Source organism: Globicephala melas, chromosome 13, assembly GCF_963455315.2.
Source record: "Globicephala melas chromosome 13, mGloMel1.2, whole genome shotgun sequence".
Classification (NCBI taxonomy): Eukaryota; Metazoa; Chordata; class Mammalia; order Artiodactyla; family Delphinidae; genus Globicephala; species Globicephala melas.
In genome coordinates this window covers 57,527,588-57,549,430 of record NC_083326.1, presented here as the reverse complement: position 1 = coordinate 57,549,430, position 21,843 = coordinate 57,527,588, and the positions used below count along the sequence as shown (strand labels likewise).

The following is a 21,843-nucleotide window of genomic DNA, read 5'->3' as shown; positions in this document are numbered from 1 at the left end:
CTCGGAATTGTGTGAAGCGGAGCAGCTTATGTCACAGCTTCAGTTTGGTCATCATGTCGTCATCCTCCTCCACCTGGTGGGGCTTCAGTATCTGCAAAACAGCTCACAGGGGATGGCTCAGAATATTATCTATAGCCCTTAAGGAGGAACTGAAGGTCCTTGACTGTGCTTAATGACTAAGCTATTATTATTTGGGCTCCTTTTTTTTTTTTTTTTTTTTTTTTTTTGCGGTACGCGGGCCTCTCACCGCTGTGGCCTCTCCTGTTGCGGAGCACGGGCTCCAGACGCACAGGCTCAGCGGCCATGGCTCACGGGCCCAGCCGGTCTGCGGCATGTGGGATCCTCCCGGACCGGGGCACGAACCCGTGGCCCCTGCATCGGCAGGCGGACTCTCAACCACTGCGCCACCAGGGAAGCCCTATTTGGTCTCCTTTAACTGTTTTCCTCTGCTTCTGCATTTTCTCACTTCTCTGATTAAACTTATTCTTTGCCTAGAGTTTTGCCACAAACAAAAGGCAGGCTGAGGACATGGGGGGGCAAGGACCTGCCCAAGATCCTGCTCAGTGTCACACATTTATCTGTTTTCATGGCAACTTTGTAAGCTTTTGTCAGTGATTTTCAGTTTCATAGTTGAAGAACTGAGGTATAGAGAGGTCAGGTCATGGGCCCTGGACCTCTCACGTGGCGGGCTGGGGGTTTGGGAGGACGCCTTGTTAGCTGGTCTCTAGAACTCCCTTGCCCTTTCTCCTTCACCACCCTGCGTGAGGTCTGATGCACGTGGGCTTCTGATGGTAATGGAAGGAAAGCTTTCAGGAACACAGGAGAGGGAGAGGTCAATCCTAACCTCATACATGGGTGTCTTCACATTGGAAGCCGTGTTTGCATTAGTCTTTGAAGGATGTGAGAAATGGGGTGGAAGAGAATATTCTGTAGAAGGAACAGTATGCACGAAAGTAAGATGGCAGGAAGTTCCTGGCAAATTTAGGAATTATCGGTGTTATGAGCAGCGTGCTGGGCTGCAGGGTAGGGGTTGGGGGAGGGGGAAGAGGAGGTGAGAAGTGACATAGAACATTAGGCTCACACTGATTAGTGATTTGTAAATGTTTTTACTTTATTTAAAATATGAAATAATTTTTAAGATTCAGAAGAGTCACGATAACAAAAAAAAAAATCCTCCTCCTTTGCCAAAACATTTGAGATTAAGTTGCCAAGATGCACGCTTTGCCCGTCACCCAATAATGTCCTTTATGAAAAAAACAAATAAGCAAACAGAAAAACAGATTTAATCCAGGCTCACAGGTTGTGCTTACTTTTCATGTCTCTTTAGTGTCCCTCAATCTGCAGTGGTTCTTCAGTCTTGGCCTTGACTCTTAAGAACTTGACACTTTGGTGGAGTACAGGCTGGTCGTTTTGTAACATGCTTCTCACCTTGGGCTTGTCTGATGTAGTGGATGTGGCTTCTGCACCTGGGGAGGAGTGTCCCAGAAGCATTGCTCAGTTCGCACGGCATCCGCTCAGGTGGTGCACGATTTCACGGCCCCTTTGCTGTCGACATTGACCTCGGTCACTTGATTACAGTGGTGTGTGGCAAGCTTCTCCACTGGAAAATTACTCTTTTTCCTTTTGTGGTTAAGATGTATTTGCTGGAGAGTGACTTGAGATTATGGAAGTACTCTGTTCCTCATCAAACTGTCACCCGCTGGTTTTTAGCATCTGTTGATGTTCATGAGATGAATTAGTTACTAATGTGATACTTGCCAAATGGTGCTTTTCTAATTTCATTATTCCTTCTATATTTATTAGTTGACTTGTGCTCCCCATGATTTATTTATTCAGTTTTTATAATCTGTTACTATCATTATGTAGGACCTTAGTCGGGGGAGGGTGGGATGGAAAGGCTGGTGAGCAGCCTTTCTTGACCTCAAGGAGCTGACAGTCTACTGGGGACTGTTCGGTGAGTTTATGAATATTGTTATAGATGATAGCAGTGAAATTAGTCAGAGGTAACACCTGGCCAGAAAGGGAAAGACGTGCTTCACTGAGAAGATTATCTGAAGGTGTACTGCCCCATAACAAATTACCGTGAAGTCTGTGGCTTAAAGCAGTGCAGGTTTCCTACCTTACCGTTCTGGAAGGCAGGAGTCCAAAATGGATTTCACTTCAGTTCTGGGATATTTATGAGGAATTAGTAAGATGGGTAGATCAAGGCCATTTTATGAAAGATCTTTAAAAGCTGGAGTGAGGAGTTTATAGTCAAATCTCTGATGTAACTATGGTTAAGCATTTATTTGGCAATAGTAGGCCAGATTAGAAAGGAGGCTGGGACGACCACTAGGGAGATTCACTGTACGTGAAAATAAGGAACGTGGGCCTTAACCAGTGCTGTGGGTCCGGGGCTGGGGAGGGGTAAGGCTCTTTAGCATTGCTGCTTACTTGATTGGGCAGGTGACTGACTAAGCAGACCTACAGGAGCGCTTTATTCAGAGTTTCTTGTGGTCTGCAGGGCTCTGGGAATTGATGGGCCACGGAAATAAATTGGGTTCCTGACCTAGCAAGGCTCTCTTTTCTTGTAAATATTGTGTTCTACAGTAAATGCATTTTAATGCAATAGCAAAAAGCCTTCCAAAGCAGAAAAAGAATTAACGTGCATAGTTTGCTAACTGCGGGACAGCTTTCTGTGGCCATTTGGTACAAGGTGCCATACTGTTTTATGTTATTGTTTCTGCGCCTCAGGTGGGCGGCACGTGGGATCTTCCCGGACCAGGGCTCAAACCCGTGTCTCCTGCATTGGCAGGCGGATTCTTAACCACTGTGCCACCAGGGAAGTCCCTGGAAATAATTTTTAAGCATTAGGTAAATACTTCTAGATTATTCTCCACATAGTTTTATAGTTTTTTTCTTGCAACAACAATATTAGAAAATTCAGACATTAAAAAGAAAGAAAAAAAAAAAGGAACAAGACCAGATCTCTCAAAATATAGGCACAAATTTTCTGTGAAGATCTTAAAATTTGTTTTTTTGCTGTTGAGTTGTATGAGTTCTTTATATATTTTTAGATATTAACCCCTTATCAGATAAATGATTTGCAAACATTTTCTCTCATTCAGTAGGTTGTCTTCTCATTTTGTTGATAGTTTTCTTTGCTGTGCATAAGCATTTTAGTTTGATATAGTCCCACTCATTTATTTTTGCTTTCGTAGCCTTTGCTTTTTGTATCAAATCCAGAAAATCATCACCAGGACCAATGTCAAGGAGCTTACTGCCTATGTTTTCTTCTAGGAGTTTTAAGGTTTCAGGTCTTAGCATTCATGTCTTTAATCAGCTTTCCAGGGTTCTATAATGTAAATTAACTTGCTCCCTACTGGCATTTCTCTGTAACAGATTTATGTTTTTCATTCTTAGTTACTGAATGTTAAATCAGTTTTCATTCACTTATTTCCTTTTCACACTTCCAGAAATTTTTGTTGACAGTTCTCATCTGCTTTTGGCTTTTTACCTGTTGTCATTGTGACTTTATGTCCTTGTATTAGTTTTATTAAATTTTTTTGTATAACCTACATTTTATTTATACTTTCTTTTTATGTTCATTTCTCCTTCCACCCGAGTTACTCTCCCCAAGTAGGTATTGGGTTGGCCAAAAACTCTGTTCGGGTTTTTCTGTAAGACGTTACAAAAACCCTAGCGAATTTTTTGGCCAACCCCATAGCAATTGGTGGTAATCCCTCCGTGTTAATTACCATGAGCTAACTAGCATATCAAACCACTTCATAAATTTCAGTGCCTTAACACATTAAGAATTGATTTCTTGCTCCTGTCATAGTACAGTAATGGTTGATAGGGGTTAGTTCTGTTCCATTTAATTACTCTGGGATTGGGGCTCCTCCAGGCCCTTGGGAATCTTTCTGTCTGACCTGAGATTGGAAAGAGGACTGATGGTTACACATGAGAGGGGTTTGGCGCCAAACTCAGAAGTAGCTTGTTACAATCATTTCTACCCACATGCATTGGCCAGAACTGTTACATAACTGCATTCAAATGCATGGGAGTAAAGGAACTGTGGTTCAGCTATTTTCCCAAGAGGGAAATGAACAATTAGCCATTCTATGCTATGCGTATTTTGCTAATTCCCATGTCATTGCATATACACACACATATGCACACTCAGACACTCGTATGTTCATGAACCCATGTCTTTTTTTAGATTATTCCTTGTGCTATAAAAATGGTCTTATATTATGTACATCTTTTTCCATCTTTTTTTATGTTGCTCAACTATGTCTCATGGCAAATCTCTTCCAACTCATTTGTTATATAGTTCTAATTCTTTATAAAGCCTACATAATATTCCACGATGTGTTGTATCAAAATTAATTCAGTATTTTCTCTGTTGATAAGTGTTCATTTAAAGATGCCTTTATTGATACTTTGGTGGCATTTAGAAGTGAGCAGAGCTAAATGTTCTACATTTTTAAGTTGGAAGTCTAGCACTCAAACTTGTTGTGAACAAATGCTAAATGCAAGTTTATTTTCAGAAATAAAGCTATAATGATTGATAATTTGGGAATGATGGAATGTACTTTGTAGAAATAACAGCAGTTTGTTTCTTTAGATTCCCCAGAATCAGTTGGCTGGACATACTTATTAGCAAATATTCTAGATGTTTGAGGAGCACATAGAAATATTTAGCAAGCTATGTTCTGATACCAAATAACTACTTAAGTTTACTTCATAATTTATAAAGCTAAAATTACATTAGCAAAATTTAACAGTATAAATAAATCTTTTATTTAATTGCAACATTAACTGTTAACTTGTTTTAGGCAAACAAAGAATTACTATATTTTAAATGGCATTGTACTCTTTCCTGTAGATAGATTCTACTGGCATAAGGAAGGTGAGAGTTCAGAGAAAAACTAATTAAGTGCCTGCCAAGAGTGAGGTACCGCTAGAAACTAGTAACCAAGAATGGTAAAGACATAACGTACAGGGGTCATTATGTTAGTCATAGAATATTACTCAGTGAAATATTATGTAGTTAGTGACATTGAGAGAAAAATAGGAGCGAAATAAACAATGTGTTTTTCTATCATGTTAGCTATTGAGAGACAGACAGAGGGAGTGAGACAGAGAAAGCGGTGATTAACCCCATCTCGAATGCCTGGGCTGCATTAGGTGCTGTGGGAGCCGTGGGCTTTTTGAAGACAAGTCTGCTGGGAGCTTGGCCAGTGTGGTACAGATTGGTTGCTTCCCGTGATCTCTCTTTCCTCAGTCTATGCTGAAAACAGTTCCTCTCAGCCATAATTTGAGCAAAATGAGCTCTTTGACACATGCTTGAGGTACTGCTCGTCCACACTATAGACCCAAGAGTTCTCCGTGTGCTTTAGCATGTGATTGACGACCAAGCAGCAGATCTGATATCCTGTTATAAATATTAGGGAGTCTAATTTGTATTCTTTGGCCAGAAAGGATATTTTAACTTTAATTGTAATGAGCTGAATGAGAGTCCAGGGCTTCTGGCATCTAAGGTACGGTCAATGTGAGGTGAGTTTCGATGTGTCTTTTGAAAACCAAATTGGGGGAACCTGAAGTAGGCTTAACCGTGATTGTCCTCACGTCTGGTGGTCAGTGGTGTACAGTGTCTGACCCAGGATGCTTGGTGGTCATGCAGTGTTAGGATGGTTTTCATAACTGGCCCCTCTGTGTGCAGAACCAGAGGGCAGGTCCCAGTCAGTGGTGGCTTTTCTCAGTCTCTACCATTGGGAGGCCCGGAGTCTGGACAAGTCCCTGCTCTGCCTTGTGAGCGCTGCCTGAATCAGTCTCTCAGAATGATGGCGAAACCCACTCAGGCTTCCCTGGTTCTGGTGGTCCGGCCCTCATTGCCTGCTGATGCTGGTGCTTTCTCCTGCCCAGTGCCCGGCAGCCTGCAAAGCATCACTGGGCCTCAGAGCAGCTCTCTGCAGGTCTTGATCTCTGTAAATTGCAGGTCAGGAGACCTGGGCTCGAGCTTTGGCTTCATTATTAGTTGTCTTGCCTTTGACATGTCACTTAAAATACCAGGTCTCACTTTCCTCATCAATAAAATGAAGAGTTAGATGAAGAGGACTCTTAAGTCCTTCCAGCATGTATTTATGGTCAATGTTCTGTCCATTCTTCTTTTTTTTTTTTTAAACATCTTTATTGGAGCATAATTGCTTTACAATGGTATGTTAGTTTCAGCTTCACAACAAAATGAATCAGTTATATATATACATATGTTCCCATATCTCTTCCCGCTTGCGTCTCCCTCCCTCCCACCCTCCCTATCCCACCCCTCCAGGCGGTCACAAAGCACCGAGCTGATCTCCCTGTGCTATGCGGCTGCTTCCCACTAGCTATCTACCTTACGTTTGGTAGTGTATATATGTCCATGCCTCTTTATCGCTTTGTCACCGTTTACCCTTCCCCCTCCCCATAGCCTCAAGTCCATTCTCTAGTAAGTCTGTGTCTTTATTCCTGTTTCACCCCTAGGTTTTTCATGACATTTTTTTTTCTTAGATTCCATATATATGTGTTAGCATACGGTATTTGTCTCTCTCTTTCTGACTTACTTCACTCTGTATGACAGACTCTAGGTCTATCCACCTCATTACAAATAGCTCAATTTCGTCTCTTTTTATGGCTGAGTAATATTCCATTGTATATATGTGCCACATCTTCTTTATCCATTCATCCGATGATGGACACTTAGGTTGTTTCCATCTCTGGGCTATTGTAAATAGAGCTGCAATGAACATTTTGGTACATGACTCTTTTTGAATTATGGTTTTCTCAGGGTATATGCCCAGTAGTGGGATTGCTGGATCATATGGTAGTTCTATTTGTAGCTTTTTAAGGAACCTCCATACTGTTCTCCACAGTGGCTGTATCAATTTACATTCCCACCAACAGTGTAAGAGGGTTCCCTTTTCTCCACACCCTCTCCAGCATTTATTGTTTCTAGATTTTTTGATGATGGCCATTCTGACTGGTGTGAGATGATATCTCATTGTAGTTTTGATTTGCATTTCTCTCATGATTAGTGATGTTGAGCATTCTTTCATGTGTTTGTTGGCACTCTGTATATCTTCTTTGGAGAAATGTCTATGTAGGTCTTCTGCCCATTTTTGGATTGGGTTGTTTGTTTTTTTGTTATTAAGCTGCATGAGCTGCTTATAAATTTTGGAGATCAATCCTTTGTCAGTTGCTTCATTTGCAAATATAGAATTATGTTTTGATTTAGGCTGTTGTTGTAAGAAGAGCCTGTAACCAGTCTCACCCTTCAGCTGGCCTTTCTTACGTGGAAGGTTGAGGAGTGCTCTTTGCCCGTACAGATGCCGCAAATGAGATGCCTTGCCTGGGCTCTGTCCAGGCTGCAGTGCTGCTTGGGAGCTGAGCCAGGGGTGATTCAGGAGCACCATCCTGTCCTCAGGGTGCCTCAGAATCCCAGCATCGCCAGCGGGAAAGCAGCGTCGTACCAGCTCCAGTCACCGCAGTATTCAATGCAGACTTCTCAGGAAATACATTTCATTCATTTAGCAGATATTTACCAAATAGTTATTGCGTGATAATGACAGCACTGTTCTAGGCTCAGAGAAAATAGCAGTGACGTGAATAAATTTCTGTCAGAAGGCAGTAATATTCTAATGGGCAAGAGAAACGTGCAAAATATGAATAGTTAGGGGGTCAGTGTTGTGGAGAAGAATAGGGCGAGTGATACGGTGGGGAGGGGCACGGCCTGTCTCAGGAGGTCGTGACACTGGAATAGCAGCTTAGAGGAGGTGGGTATCTGGGGAGTGGGGAGGCGGTGGGGGCGTCTCCTTTTGGGGGAGAGCTCAAGGGGGAGGAGACCGTGACGTCCGGTGGCAGCAGAGGGGAGGCCGGCTGTGCAGGGCCTGGGGTCGGGTGAGGACCTGCTTCTTTCCTGAGTGATGCAGGCAGCCCTTGGAATGACACGATTTAGGAGTTTTCACTTATGCTTCCCTTGGTTTGGCCTTGAGTTTCCCTGAGTGTGTATCCTCTTTAAGGGCTTTTCTTGACTTTAGATCTCTTGAACTCAAAGCTCTGGAATTGACCTCTGTCCCCCTAGCTTCCTGACACCAGGAAGGAGGCGGGCGTCGCCCTTTCCAGGAGGAGCCCCACGGCTTCTCCGGACGTGGTCCTCAGCCTTCGGAAAGGGCCCCTGAGCCCTAATCTCCTCCGCACGCCATCCCCCTAGGCTGTCATCTGCCCGAGGACCCTTTTCCCCCTCTCTCCCTCTTCTCCCCACGGGGAGGTCCTAAGCACCTGGCTACACCCTGTGTGTGGTCCCTGGTCCCCTCCCTCAGGTCTGCCACACCTGTGCCCGGTTTTCTCCCAGTGTTGCCCTTCCCTGACATTTCAGACTCTAAATAGTGCGGGATGCGGTGGGCTGTGAATAAACGCACTGACACCTGTAGCCCTGTCTCCCGTCCTCCACCCGCATCCCCTCCCCGTGATCCTGAACCTTGGCCTCCAGGGGGAGCTCGCCCCACCGTCCTGAGGCCTGGAGGATGGACGCCCTAGAATACTGGGGGAGCAGTGATGAAGGATGTGGGCAACTGAATGAGACATCACTCTTCAAATCCCATTTCTTCTGCATCCTAACTGTACAACACTGAGTGAACTGCTCAAGCTCCCTGAGCCTCACCTGTAAAATGAGGACAAAAAGGCGTATGTGAGGAATAAATGAATCAGTGTGGGTGGAGCGGGCATTACGGCGTTACCAGTAAATGGAAGCCAGTTAGACAAGGTTTTCTTTTCTTTTTAATAAATTTATTTACTTATTTATGGCTGTGTTGGGTCTTCGTTGCTGCATGCGGGCTTTCTCTAGTTGCAGCGAGCAGGGGCTGCTCTTCGTTGCAGTGCGCCGGCTCAGGGCTGGGCCAGGAGGAGGACAGTGGGAATGGGTGGTGTTTGCAAGACTCCCGGGGCTGGAAGACACTCTTTTCTTCCCTGGGTTCACTGAACAGGGAAGATAGACCTAATGCATGTGTTTCCTCTTTTCTGCACGTGCATAGCTCATTTCTAGAGAGTCGCACAGAGGCAGTGAGTACTTAAGAATCACTTAAAATAGCCATAGTCTCTTTATTTTCACGTATTGATCACGTAAATCAGGGTGGGATTGTCCCTCTCGTAACAGCAGCTGGGTTTCTCGGAGCAGGACTAGTTGCTTCCTGTCTTGTGCACCATGCATTCCTCCCTCAACCCACCACACGCTCGTTTCCTTTGTCAACGTTGCCCTGAATCTGCTGGTCAGGTCCCTGGCCAGGAACCTGGAGCAGACAGAGAGGAGCCAATGCTGAAGGGGCAGATTCAGAACCCACGCAGGAATGTGGAGGCCCAGGATACAAGGAATGAGTTTGGACGGTTTTTAAACATATGAGCTATAAAGGTAAATGCAACTGCAGAAATAATTATTGAAACGTAAGTTATGTAACATAACTCACATAGAGAAGGACAATAATCAAAAGATATCCTAAAAGAGTTTTTTTAAAAAAAAGTCCAGCTTAAATGTGTTTACAGAAGTTAGATAAAGCAAACCCGTAAATGTAAATGTTTTTTAAAATCCACTTAGGAGGTGTTTAACAGATACACCTGAAACAAAATAATATAAAAGTGATAAAGATGGGCAAAATTTTATCAGACAAACATAAACAGAAAATAACCAAATGGCATACAATTTAATTTTTAGTAAAAAGGAGAATTTGAGGCAAAATGCAATAAATGTGTCCAAAAGGTAAAATTTCTCTATATTAAATAAAAAGTGCAGTTACTATTGAATATTCCATATACTTTTATATGTTAAACATTATAAGGTCAACGTGTGATGCAAAATACCCCAAGATCCAGCAGTTTTACTCCTGGGTGCATTCCAACAGAAATGTATACTTCTGGTTCCTGCAAAAAACACGCTAGAATATTTGTAACAGCACTTTCTGTGATCGCCCCCAAATTAAAACTCCTCAAATGACCATCACCAGTAGAAAGGATGAATAAATTGTGAGGTACCCCTGAATGGAGTACTATACAGCAGTGAAAATGAACAACCCTCACACAGCAGTCTACAGAACCTTGAAGCCACACTACTGAGCAAAAGCCCAGGACCACAGATGAGCACAGGCTGTGTGATTCCATTCATACAAGGAGAAAAGGGAATGAGCAGAGCTCATCTCAGAGGGCAGAAGCCAGAACAGGTGGCTCCCTTTGAGGAAAGTGGGGCCGTGACCAGACGGGGGCGGGATGGGGACGGGGTGTCCCATTTTCTGGTTACGTGGGAGAGTTTATGACAATTTCTCAATCTGTCCACTTGATTTGTATATTTTTTAAAAATATATTTTATTTTGGCAAAACATTTAAATGTGAACAAAAAAATTATCAGAAGTACTGGAAAGCTGTACAGAAAATTTATTTGAGAGATTCCTGCTTATTGCTTCAGGCTTTTTGCTTAAATAAGAAATAAATAGATTTTTGAGTAATACAGCTATTTAGATTGAATTAATGCATATTGATATTACACCTTAAAACATATCTGTGTGTATGTATTGATATATACTTTAAATACTTTTTAACTGTTGATCCTGTGTTATACCAAGAAGAAATCTTAAAGTCTCCCAAATAGTAATTGTACGGACCATGTGATATTCTGAAACTACCATGTGGTAAACTGGAAATTATTATTAATATTTTAAACAACTTCAAAAATTAACCACTTGGGGGCTTCCCTGGTGGCGCAGTGCTTGAGAGTCCGCCTGCCGATGCAGGGGACACGGGTTTGTGCCCTGGTCTGGGAGGATCCCACATGCTGCGGAGCGGCTGGGCCCGTGAGCCATGGCCTCTGAGCCTGCGCGTCTGGAGCCTGTGCTCCGCAACGGGAGAGGCCACAACAGTGAGAGGCCCGCGTACAGCAAAAAAAAAAAAAAAAAAAAAAAATTAACCACTTGGGCTGTCTCTTAAATGTTTGGCCAATGATTAAATCAAGGTGACAATTACACATTATAATTGTTTTTTAGAAAGTAAAAGTGAGAAAGATAAATATTTCCTAAAAGTTTGTCCAGATGTCTAAAGCTGTATTGAGGGTCAGCAGTGGTAAATTCATAGCCTTAAATGCTTATATTATTTTTAAAGAAATAAAAATAATTATGTTTATAATTCAGTTTAGCAAGATAACTATAAAACAAACCTAAGGGAAGTATGAGGAAAGAGGTGATAAGACTAAAAGCAGCAAACGAAATAGTTAGGAGAGACAAAAGAAAACAATAGATCTGATGGGTGAGTCTAAGTACTCATTTCTTGAAAGGAAAAAGAAAACAACACAGTAATATAGACGGACCTCTGGCAAATGTAATTAGGAATAAAATAACACAGCATAAAGAGAAACAAGAAACCCAATTAGACAGAAATATTTAAACATAGCACGCTTTATATCATGTTATACCAATATATATTTTAAAATTGCAATGATAAATAACAAACCTGGGAAATTGTAATTACAAACATTTAATTATGAGAATAAAACCCTAATCGAAGCAGAATTATTGGAGGAATTGGAAAGATCATCAGTTCATGGTGTGAGGTCAGACAGTGATTGTGAGTTTTCTCAAGCATCTCAAGAGGCCTCCTGGGGGTGGCCTGGCTCTGCCCAGTGCTCAGACCCCCATTCGACCTCGGTTCACCTGCTTACACTCATGGAGTGAATGCACGGACCAGTGAATGCGTGCACACGAGCATAGTGGGGGCGAAACAGCCCTCTCAGAGGTTATCACAGACTTACGTTCTTAATAGGGGCTATTGAATAGTGAGCATTCAATTAACAGTGGGCATTACTATTAGCAGATGTCTCATAGTATATGGCAATCGGAATATCAGTGAGTAATCATTTGATATTTATTTATTTTTCAGGTTATCCTGAGCCAGAAAAATTTTCCTGGACAGAATATCTGGAAGCTACTCAAACTAATGCAGTACCTGCCAGAGTTTTTAAAATGGTAAGTTTGGATGTGTAGCACTCCCAGCTTTTTTCAACAGTGTCCGTGTGGAATGGTGCCTTCATTTGGCAATTCAAAATCATTCTAGTTTTCTCCTTTTAAATTCAAGTGTTGTTTCCATGACCAATTTGCTTTGCTTTTCAGTTAAAAATGCAAAGGAGGTGACTCATTTACTGTTGTTCCTATGCACCAGTGCAGGTGACGATTTCCCTCCTTGAAGTCCGGTTGGAAGCCCCCTCAGCCTCTGATGACTGAGCCCTTCCTTTCTGGGTCTGTTGGTCCTCTGAGTGGGAACCCTGAGCTTTCGGTCTCAGGGACTGTTTGACGGTCGATGATGCCGGGATAAAATAGATGGAGTGTATGTAGCCCCTGTGTGTTACCCTTTCACCTATTTTGAGGGAACATTGCTTTTAGCAATTTGTCAGAATACCAACTTGTAAAGTTCAAATTTGTACGTACCCATTTATTCCAGGATTAAACCAAGTATAAAGAAAGTGTACTGATAGCATAGTTAGAGATACTTATGTTCTAAACCAGTGGTTTTCAAGCTCTGTTCCCTTTCAGCGATGTGTCCCTGACTCATCTTTAATCAGAATGTTATATAGTGAGCTTCTCCATGTGATTTCTTTTACTGAGAGTTTTCTAAAGCTCAAAAGGGGTTTACAACAGAATGCTATTTCATTTTTTAAAACAATTGATTAAAATAGGTCGAATTTGGAGGAAGAGGTATAATCAAATTAAGAGGGCTAGAAGTTCTGGCGTGCTAGAAAGCGTTTTAAGAATTGCAAAAATTCAATAAGCAAAAATACCAGCTGCTTGTAGTCTCACTTTCTCTCTTGCTTTATGTCAAAACTTCACTTTACTTTTCCAAGAAGAAAATTACAAGAAAATCATATTATGAAAAGATTCAGTTAAAAAGGCAACCTCCAGCCTCTGTCACAGGGTTATTAAGGGTTCACCTCAAGCTGTATGTCTTTGGCATCTGCAATATGAAACAATTACCTTTGTTATCAGCATGGTGACCTCGGGGAGAAAAGAAATATGTTCAAGGATCAGAGACCTAATTATAGTCAGTATGCTCCATTTAGTAGACATAATAATGCATTTTAGAAACAAATATGCTTCCACAAAAGCTGGAGAGGAACAAACCAGGTATTGTAGAAAGATTTAACTGTTTTGTAAGTCAGGCATTATCAAAAGTTTTATTTTCCTACTGCCATTTTCTAGACTTGAGAAATTCAGTACCCTTTCATTTTCAAGAAAGTCAACTGAACACTTTTATGTGTAATAGCTTTCAAAGTGAAACTTTTTGCCATCCTTAAACACTGGCAGAGTTGTCTTTTGACTGATTTTTGGTGAATTTCCTCAGTTTCAATGATTTGCTAAGCCCCAGTGCACTTTTTCCCCACTCCATTTTCCTTAGTGTTTCCTGAGTGTCCATCGTTGTAGACTCCTGGTTCCCAGCATTTTAAGACTTGGAAGAAACCCTAAATTAATGCAGTTTAACATGCTTATGTTAAAGATGAAGCACCAAAAGCACAGATTATGACTTTAAATTACATTGTGGTATGATTTTAAAACATTTAGCTGTTATAATTATGGCAGCTTTTACCTATTTTAAAATTTAAAGGATCATGCTTATCCTTTCTAATTATTTGTTAATTTTGCCTTCTGTGTCTTACACTCCAAAACTGGGCAGTGATAATAGTCAATGATTTCTTAATTTAAAAGGTTAATTTTAGAAAAAAAAAACATCTAAACCAATAGATAAATTATAATAAGATCCTTTTTTGAACTTGTGACCATTAATGAATTTATGATTTAATCTTTGTCTTTTAGCTATCTTGAAAATTACCAAAATATTCTTTTTCCTCCTGCAGGTTTTTATGAAAATGGTTAAAATAATATGCATGAAGGTCTATGTGCTCTTAAAACTAACTCCCAGTTGTATTAAATATCTGATGTAAAGTTAGAACAGTCATATTTTAGAAAACATTAGTAGCACATCTGAATTATTGGATTTCGCATAACTTGTTGCTCTTGTAATGTTACAGCGGTTGCCCCATGGTTTTCTCCCGAATATGAAACTTGAAGTCGTGGATAAACGAAACCCCAGGTTAATTCGTGTTGCTACGATTATAGATGTTGATGACCAAAGAATAAAGGTACGCGTTTGGATTAGTACGATATTGTATTGGCGTTTTCCCTGCGTTTCCTGTGAGACTGGCTTCAGAGGCTCTGATTTCTTATCTCAGCAGGAGAATCGAACCGGCCTGACTTCACTGCTGGTCACGAGACTCTGGTAGAAGGTCCTCTAGCCAGTGTGTGTGGAAGGGGCCTCTGTAGATTAGACACGACTGATTTTCAGAGGGTTCTTACACGTCCCTGTTTGGATTTGCTGCGTAGACGTTACACATTTTGTTCCTTTTTTTAAAAAAAGCTTCTTTTTGTTGGTATTATCAGATTTTTCTTGAAACTGTTGTCATTAAACACCTTAACAAGACGATTACCTCCTTGTTCTCTCCTATTCAAACAAAAGGTTAGATTTTGAAGTGAAAATTTGATTCACAGATTTCTATATCATCCTTGCTGTGACATCTGTTTTTTTAAAAATATACACATCTTCAAAATTAAATTATCCTTAAGTGAAAGCCTTTCATTTTTTTCTACAGAAAGCTGAAAGCATCTGTGGAATTCAATAAATCTTCTACAGCATATGACAGTTGAAAAATTACTTTCCACCCAAGCACAGTTTATTTTCATATTAATAAAAAGATTGAAGCCAACGAATATTTATAGAAATTATTAAGAAAGGTGTATTTAAGTTCGATATAATTTAAGTTTGATATAATTTAAAAGAAATCTTATTTGCTATATGCCTAATTTGAAAACAACTTCTAATTCATCTCATAGAGAATAATCAGTGCGTACATTTTAGTAAAACATAGAGATGCGTATTTGGCCTGGCCGTGGATTACCAAAAGCAGATATTGGCAACGTCCTATATTTTTCTGACAAATGAAAACTGTGCTAAACGCTATTCAGGAATAATATGTTATAGGTATTTTCTCCCACATACATTGTTATTAAGGTTTTATTTCAAATTTAATCATATTGCATAAATTCTTACTTGTAGCTTTTTCTTGTTTACTCTTTTTAAAATTTATTTATTTATGGCTGCGTTGGGTCTTCGCTGCTGCGTGCGGGCTTTCTCTAGTTGCAGTGAGCGAAGGCTACTCTTCGTTGTGGTGTGCAGGCTTCTCACTGCGGTGGCTTCTCTTGTTGGGCAGCACAGGCTCTAGGCGTGTGGGCTTCAGTAGTTGTGGCACGCAGGCTTAGTGCTCCGTGGCCTGTGGGATCTTCCTGGACCAGAGCTCGAACCCGTGTCCCCTGCGTTGGCAGGCGGATTCTTAACCACTTCACTACCAGGGAAGTCCCTTATTGTTGTTTACTCTTACAGCACTTACTGTGGGATTGATTTTTGGATATCATAATTACTTTATAAATTCAGTAATATTTCATTATTGAAAATGAGCATCAGGTTTTTTCTTTAAATTCTTATTTAACTTTCATTATAAAGTTATTGCATTTATAGGAAAAGCTTAATCTTAATAGTACATAAAATGTTATTTAGAATTTTAATTGACAGATTATTTTCTTGTGGTTCCTAAGATACATACAATAGTATCCAATTTAACATATTTGTCAGCTTACAGTGTGATCATATTGGATTAGTATTACCGTAAAATACCATTTGAAAACCTTTAGCTCCTAAAGTAAGTTTAGTATATTCCTTATTTACCATCTCAGCATTGGACTTCAAAAATCTCTTAAGATTTAGCTCATCCTTCCAAAGAAGTATTTCATGTCTCTTCTCCTTATTCTTTTTCTTTCATGGAAATTTCTTTGACCATTACTAGAAGAAAAAGAGTTGAAAAGTATTGGGTACTTTTCACAGGCTTAGAACCCTAAGTGTTACCCCTGTGGTTGTGGGCATAATGGAAACCCCTTTAGGATTTTAGGACTAAATTAAGATGTGAAATGGTGCTTTAGAAAATGTTCAGTGCATAGCTTCCACACACCCTTCCGTCTGCCAGAATGTATCAGTCTTGGAATGATATAGGTGTCTCTGGGCTTGTGGAAAACTTGTGGTCTCCCAAAGAGCCTCTGACCTCCTGCAACACCTGCCGCCATGGCCCCCACCCCGTCCCTCCCCAGGCAGGCCCGCAGCTGGGTAAGTGCTTGTCCTGCCCCGTGAGGTGGAGGTGAGGGGATTGTCTGGGGGCTGGCGCAGATGTCTGAATGGAAACAAATTATAGAGAAGGTTCAGAAGCATGGCTTAAAGTTCCATTCATGGGTGTTCCCAGGGAATACAAGGTGTTGAAAATGAGTGTCAGGTTTTTCTCTGAATTCTTGTCTAAGTAGATTGAAGGTAGTGGTGGGGTTATCTTTGCCAGTTGAGAAAGCAGTTGACCCTTTCCTGGTCTCCTCTTGGCCGGGGACATCCCTTTGTTCCTTTATTAATGTGTTGGTTATATGGTTCCACAATTTCCTCTTTTAATGTCAGTATCCTTCAAGGACTGTTTTTATCGCTGGCATGTGATAGGTGCTTAATGTATGTGTGAACGAGGGAAGGAGTGAAGGATGAGTGGCATGGAATGTACCTTGGCATCCTCCCATTTGAATGAGACAGTTGTGATAGTCACAAAGCACTCTTCGCTCATGCTCAGCTGCTCTCCTGACTCCTCTTCCCTTGGAAATCTAACTCAGCCTCCTGCACAGGAAAGCACCACAGGTTACACTGGTCAGGTTTGATTCCAGCTCTGACCGTGTTGGTAGCTTGGTAGTTACTCAACTTATTTGCACTTTCCTCATCTGGAGAGCGATGTGGTTCACAGTGCCTACCTCCCAGGCTGGCTCTGAGCATCTGGATGAAGATTGTGTACAAAACTCCTGGAACTGTGCCCTGCCCTTTGTAGGGCATCAGCTGGCCGCCGCTGTGGTTATTAGTCAGTGCAGGTGCCCTGGGCTGCGCTCCCGGGGGCCCTGGTTTTCTGTGCTAATGAAGTAATTGTCATCAGTAGAGGGAGAGGAAACAAGCCCAGGCTACTTGGTGAGCAAAGCAGGGAGTCCCCGGGGATGCTAACGGAGCATGTGCGATTGTGCCACGGGCCTGGGTTTGAGTGTTGGGGGCCAGCCTGGTGAACAGCAAGAGCGATCTTAGTGCTGATGGTGATGACGGTGTCAGACACTCTTCTAAGGGCTTTATATACAGTAGTGTATCCTCGCAGCCACTGGGCGACATATAAGGTACTCTTGTACCCATTTTATAGATGAGGAAACTGAAGCTCAGAGAGGTTAAGTAAATGGTCCAAGGTAGCACGCTAGTATATGGGGGAACCAGGCTTTAAACCCTGGGTTTCAAACAGGGTTTTTCAACCCTAGAGCTCATATTCTTCCTGCTCCTACTGTTACGTTCTACTTTTTGTCATAACTACCCCACTTGCTAGAGGGAGAGCAGATGTCTAGGACAGGGAGTGGAGTTCATCTGTAACACCACTCTACTGTGTCTTTTGTGCAGAGCTCATGTTGCCTGTCCTGCCTGGAGGTTTGTGTGGTCCTGGCATTCCATGGCAGAGCACAGCAGACCCAGCAAAGACAGACTTTGTTCTTTTCTGCCACTCCCTAAATATATAGTTGCCCATATGTGCTTGATTAGTTCTGTTTTATAACAGGTTTTTGAAACAAAATTCACATACCGTAAAATGTATTGGTTTTGAGTTCGTTCCCAGAAGTGTGCAACCGTCACCACTATCTAAGTTTATAACATTTTCATCCCCCCCAAAAGAAAGCTCGTGTCCATTAGCAATCACTATTCGTTCTACACCTCCACCTTAGCCCCTGATAATCCGGCTTTCTGTCTCTATGGCTTTGCCTGTTCTGAACATCTCATATAAATGGAATGATGTAATACGTGACTCTTTGTGTCTGGCTTCTTTCACTTACTGTAATGTTTTGAAGGTTTCATCCAAGTTGTAGCATGTACCAGTACTTTATCCCTTTTCATTCCTGGATAGTATTCCATTGTATGCATGTACCACATGTTGTTCATTCATCATGGGTAGACATTTGGGTTGTTTCCACTTTTTGGCTATTTTTTAAAATAATTAATTAATTAATTAATGGCTGCGTTGGGTCTTCGTTGCTGTGCGCGTGCTTTCTCTACTTGTGGTGAGCAGGGGCTACTCTTTGTTGCGGTGCACAGGCTTCTCATTGCAGTGGCTTCTCTTGTTGCGGAGCACGGGCTCTAGGCGTGCGGGCTTCAGTAGTTGTGGCTCATGGGCTCTAGAGTGCAGGCTCAGTACTTGTGGCATACGGGCTTAGTTGCTCCGCGGCATGTGGAGCAGGGGACCAGGGCCCAAACATGTGTCCCCTGCAATGGTGGGTGGATTCTTAACCACTGCTTTTTGGCTATTTTAAATAATGGTGCTGTGAACATTTGTGTGTGTTTTTGTGTGGACATATGTCTTCACTTCTCTTAGGTATATATCTAGGAGTAGAACTGCTGCGTCCTATGATAATTCTTTGTTTAATGTCGTGCTCCAAAGTGGCTGCACCATTTTACATTCTCACCGGCGGTATACAAAGGTTCCAGTGTCTCTACATCCTTACCAACATTTGTTATTGTCTATTTTATTTATTATGCTTATCTCACTGGGCCTGAAGTGTTTAGCTCCAAAGAATCTGAATTATTACATGTGACCACTAAAGAGAAGGGGGATGCTTCGTGGTTGCAGGAGTAGAAGCAGGGGCAGTAGTGGGTGTGGTGATGTCAGTCTCAGGAGTCACAGACGCTGTAATAGGAAAGTAAGAAGACCCAGGTGCCGAATGTGGGCTTTGTTCCAGGGAGCTCGTTGAGTATGTCACATATCGCATCTTTATCGTCACAACAACTCTCTTCTTTATTTTTTATTGAGATATAATTGACGTATAGCAGTATATTTTGATAGTTTCAGGTGTACCATATGATTGGAGATTTGTATATGTTGGGAAAGCATCACCACAATAAGTCTAGTTACACAACAGCCCTTCCAGGTAGGTGTTATTTCTTCTTTGCAGTTGGCACGGAGAACTGAATTTGACCAAGGTTGCACAACTAGTTTACACTTAGATGTTTCTAACTCATTTTAGCCCTTACTCTGCAGCTCTGATGAGCCATTGGCATTAGGGGCTATAATTGTCAGCGTTAGGGACGATGGCAGCCCTATTCAAGATACTCTGTACTCCGCCGGTGCTAGCCAGGCCAGATATTCTGATTTTCATCCTGAAAATATCCATTTGGTTGTGTGTGGTTCATTGGTAGGTGAGCTGTGAAGTTTTTCTTACAATGGCAGGGTTTTCAGATGCTATTTCCCTCTTATTTTGATTACTGTGTTTATTAATTACCATGGTTACTCTCTAATAAATATTTATGATGTACTGAATGTGTGTCTTGTTCAGTTTATAGCCAGCTATTATGTTTAATAACTATTCTTTTGTTTGGTTGCACAGTGTACTGTGTTATATCTGAAAACCCGTTACTGTCACCGTATCAGGAATTGCACATTAAATTACAATAGATGGATGGATGCTTGTAGGAAGTTTAGCCTTTATTTGGAAAAGAAAAGTATCCTTCTACAAATAAACATAAAGGGAGGACTTAAAATAAGTAATATTTGAGTAATATTTGAGTAATATTAATAATATTTGAGTAATATTTGATAAATATTTGCCCTGTGGGAACCGCAGCTAAGCTGTGAAATGAATTATAAATGAATTCCAAATAGATGTTTTAGGAAGTTCTACTGAATCATTAATAAATTGAGTCTCTTCAGCAAGTCTTTTCATATTTAATGCATTAACTGGATGTATTTGTGGCATTTCTAAATGAAATAAGAGCATCATGACCGAGAGAAATTGTCACAGTAAGTGGTCTATGTGTGTGACTTGAAACTAGTTTGAATTTTAGGTCAGATTAATAAGTTCAAAGCTTTTGTTTGAAAAAATCTTGAAGGTGGACTCATGCAAAGCAAAAGTCCAAATACAAGCCCATGAATGTTCATTTTAATTAAGGGTTGCCAGCACTTTGAGGAAGCTGCTTGACCCCTACAAGTCCTGGCGTAATTATCTGTCAAAGAGGGAGCAGAGTACGGAGTGCGTCCTCTCACTCACCAGCATCTCCATCTCGGGCGCAGTTTTGAAAATGATTTTGAAATATGAGAGTAGAACAAGATACTAACATTAAAAGTGACAGTCCTTTGAGCTAAACTTCTAATTAATGGCCATTACGTGCCACAGTGATTGATGACTATCTTCATTTGGGAAGGAGACTGGGACAACTTTCAAAAATATTATGACCAATTAATGAAGAGATAATTTTCAGAGTAGTTGAAACTATAAATTAGTGTCAACCATGATTTCCAGAAAAGTTGAAGCAGGTAGAAGGCTCTACCTGGTAAAGTTGCATTAGTGTGATCACGGTCACAACAAACAGCAATAATGACATCTGTGGCGGCTCACCCGGGTGCGGTGCCACGTGCTGCCCTGGGCGCGCTTCACATCCTTTCCCTCTCCCCGTCCACACGCCGCCCCGCAAGGGAGTCTCAGGGAGGAGCAAGCGCAGGCGCTTCAGCAGCTTGCCCGAGGTCGCGTGGCTCCTAAGCGGTAGAGCAGGCGGGGACCAGGTGGCCCGGGTCTTCAGCCGGAGCTCTTAACCTGCAGGGCAGCATCTCCGTCAGTTAAAGGGCCAGAGAGTAACCCAGCCTTGGGGGCCAAGTGTCTCTGCCACGGCCACTGGCTCTGTGGTTTAGCACAAAAGTGGCTGTAAACTATATGGAAGCAGGTGAGCGTGGCTGGGTCCCTAGAAAACTTTATTTATGGACCCTGGAATTTGAATTCCAAATAATTCCACATGTCATGAAGGGTTCTTCTTTTGATTTTTCTCAAGCCATTTAAAAATGTAAAAACCATTTTTAGCTACTGGCATGCACAGAGGTGGGTGCTAGGGCCCTGTTTAGCCTCTGGGCTGTAATTGGCCAGTGCCTGTCTTAATAGATACGCTGTACTGATTAGATGATGAGATGAACTTATTGAGTCGCTACCTTTAGTATAAGCAGTTTTATATCCGTGCCTTGTTTTTTCTTTTCTGGATATTTGATTTGTGAACCAAACCAGATCTATATTTAAATTTCAGTCTAGTTTCAGGTAAGTTTTATATAGTCAGTCAAGGAGGTAAATGAGATGATGCCACGGAATCAACACTTTCTAGACTTAAATGCATGCCTCCTAGTATCAGTGGATTACCAGCCAGTCATCTGATTTTCAGAGTGGGTGTAGTCAAGCCCCTCCCTGCCATAATGTACATTCTCTCCCAGAGTCAGCTTATCTGCCGCTGGCGTCGTATTCTCCAAGAACTGTGAGTCGAGACTCACACTGAACGTTTTTATGAAAGTCAGTGTATCCAGAACAGAAACCTTTCCAAGAGCGTAAAGAACTGCGGTGGCGGGCAGCAGGCCACCCTGCTGGAGCTGCTGCCGGCGCTCCCTCTCCCTGGGTAACCACACCCTGCCCGTCGCACCAGCCTGCCCTGCAGGACCTGCTGATATCCTGACCTGTGACTGTTTGGCTGGAGACGCTAGCTTAGTCATGAGCTCCAAAGAATAGAAATAGCACGTTTTCACAGTTTCTATGCAGAACGCTGTCTTGTGTGGAAACTCTTAAATAAAAGGTGACGTGTGGTAGCACTGATTGTTTTGAACCCTTATTTTAGGGTTATGCATTTCTT

The 21,843-nt window shown here is 41.8% G+C and overlaps 1 protein-coding gene across 1 annotated transcript in view; it reads left to right on the top strand.

Annotated features, from left to right (window-relative positions):
* The window catches only part of L3MBTL4 (L3MBTL histone methyl-lysine binding protein 4), a 304,117-nt gene that overhangs the window by 77,556 nt on the left and 204,718 nt on the right, over positions 1 to 21,843 (top strand). The window contains exons 10-11 of the mRNA XM_030836653.2: positions 11,935 to 12,020; positions 14,075 to 14,185. Of these exons, the coding sequence (XP_030692513.2) occupies positions 11,935 to 12,020; positions 14,075 to 14,185 (197 nt within the window). The remainder of the gene's footprint in view (positions 1 to 11,934; positions 12,021 to 14,074; positions 14,186 to 21,843) is intronic.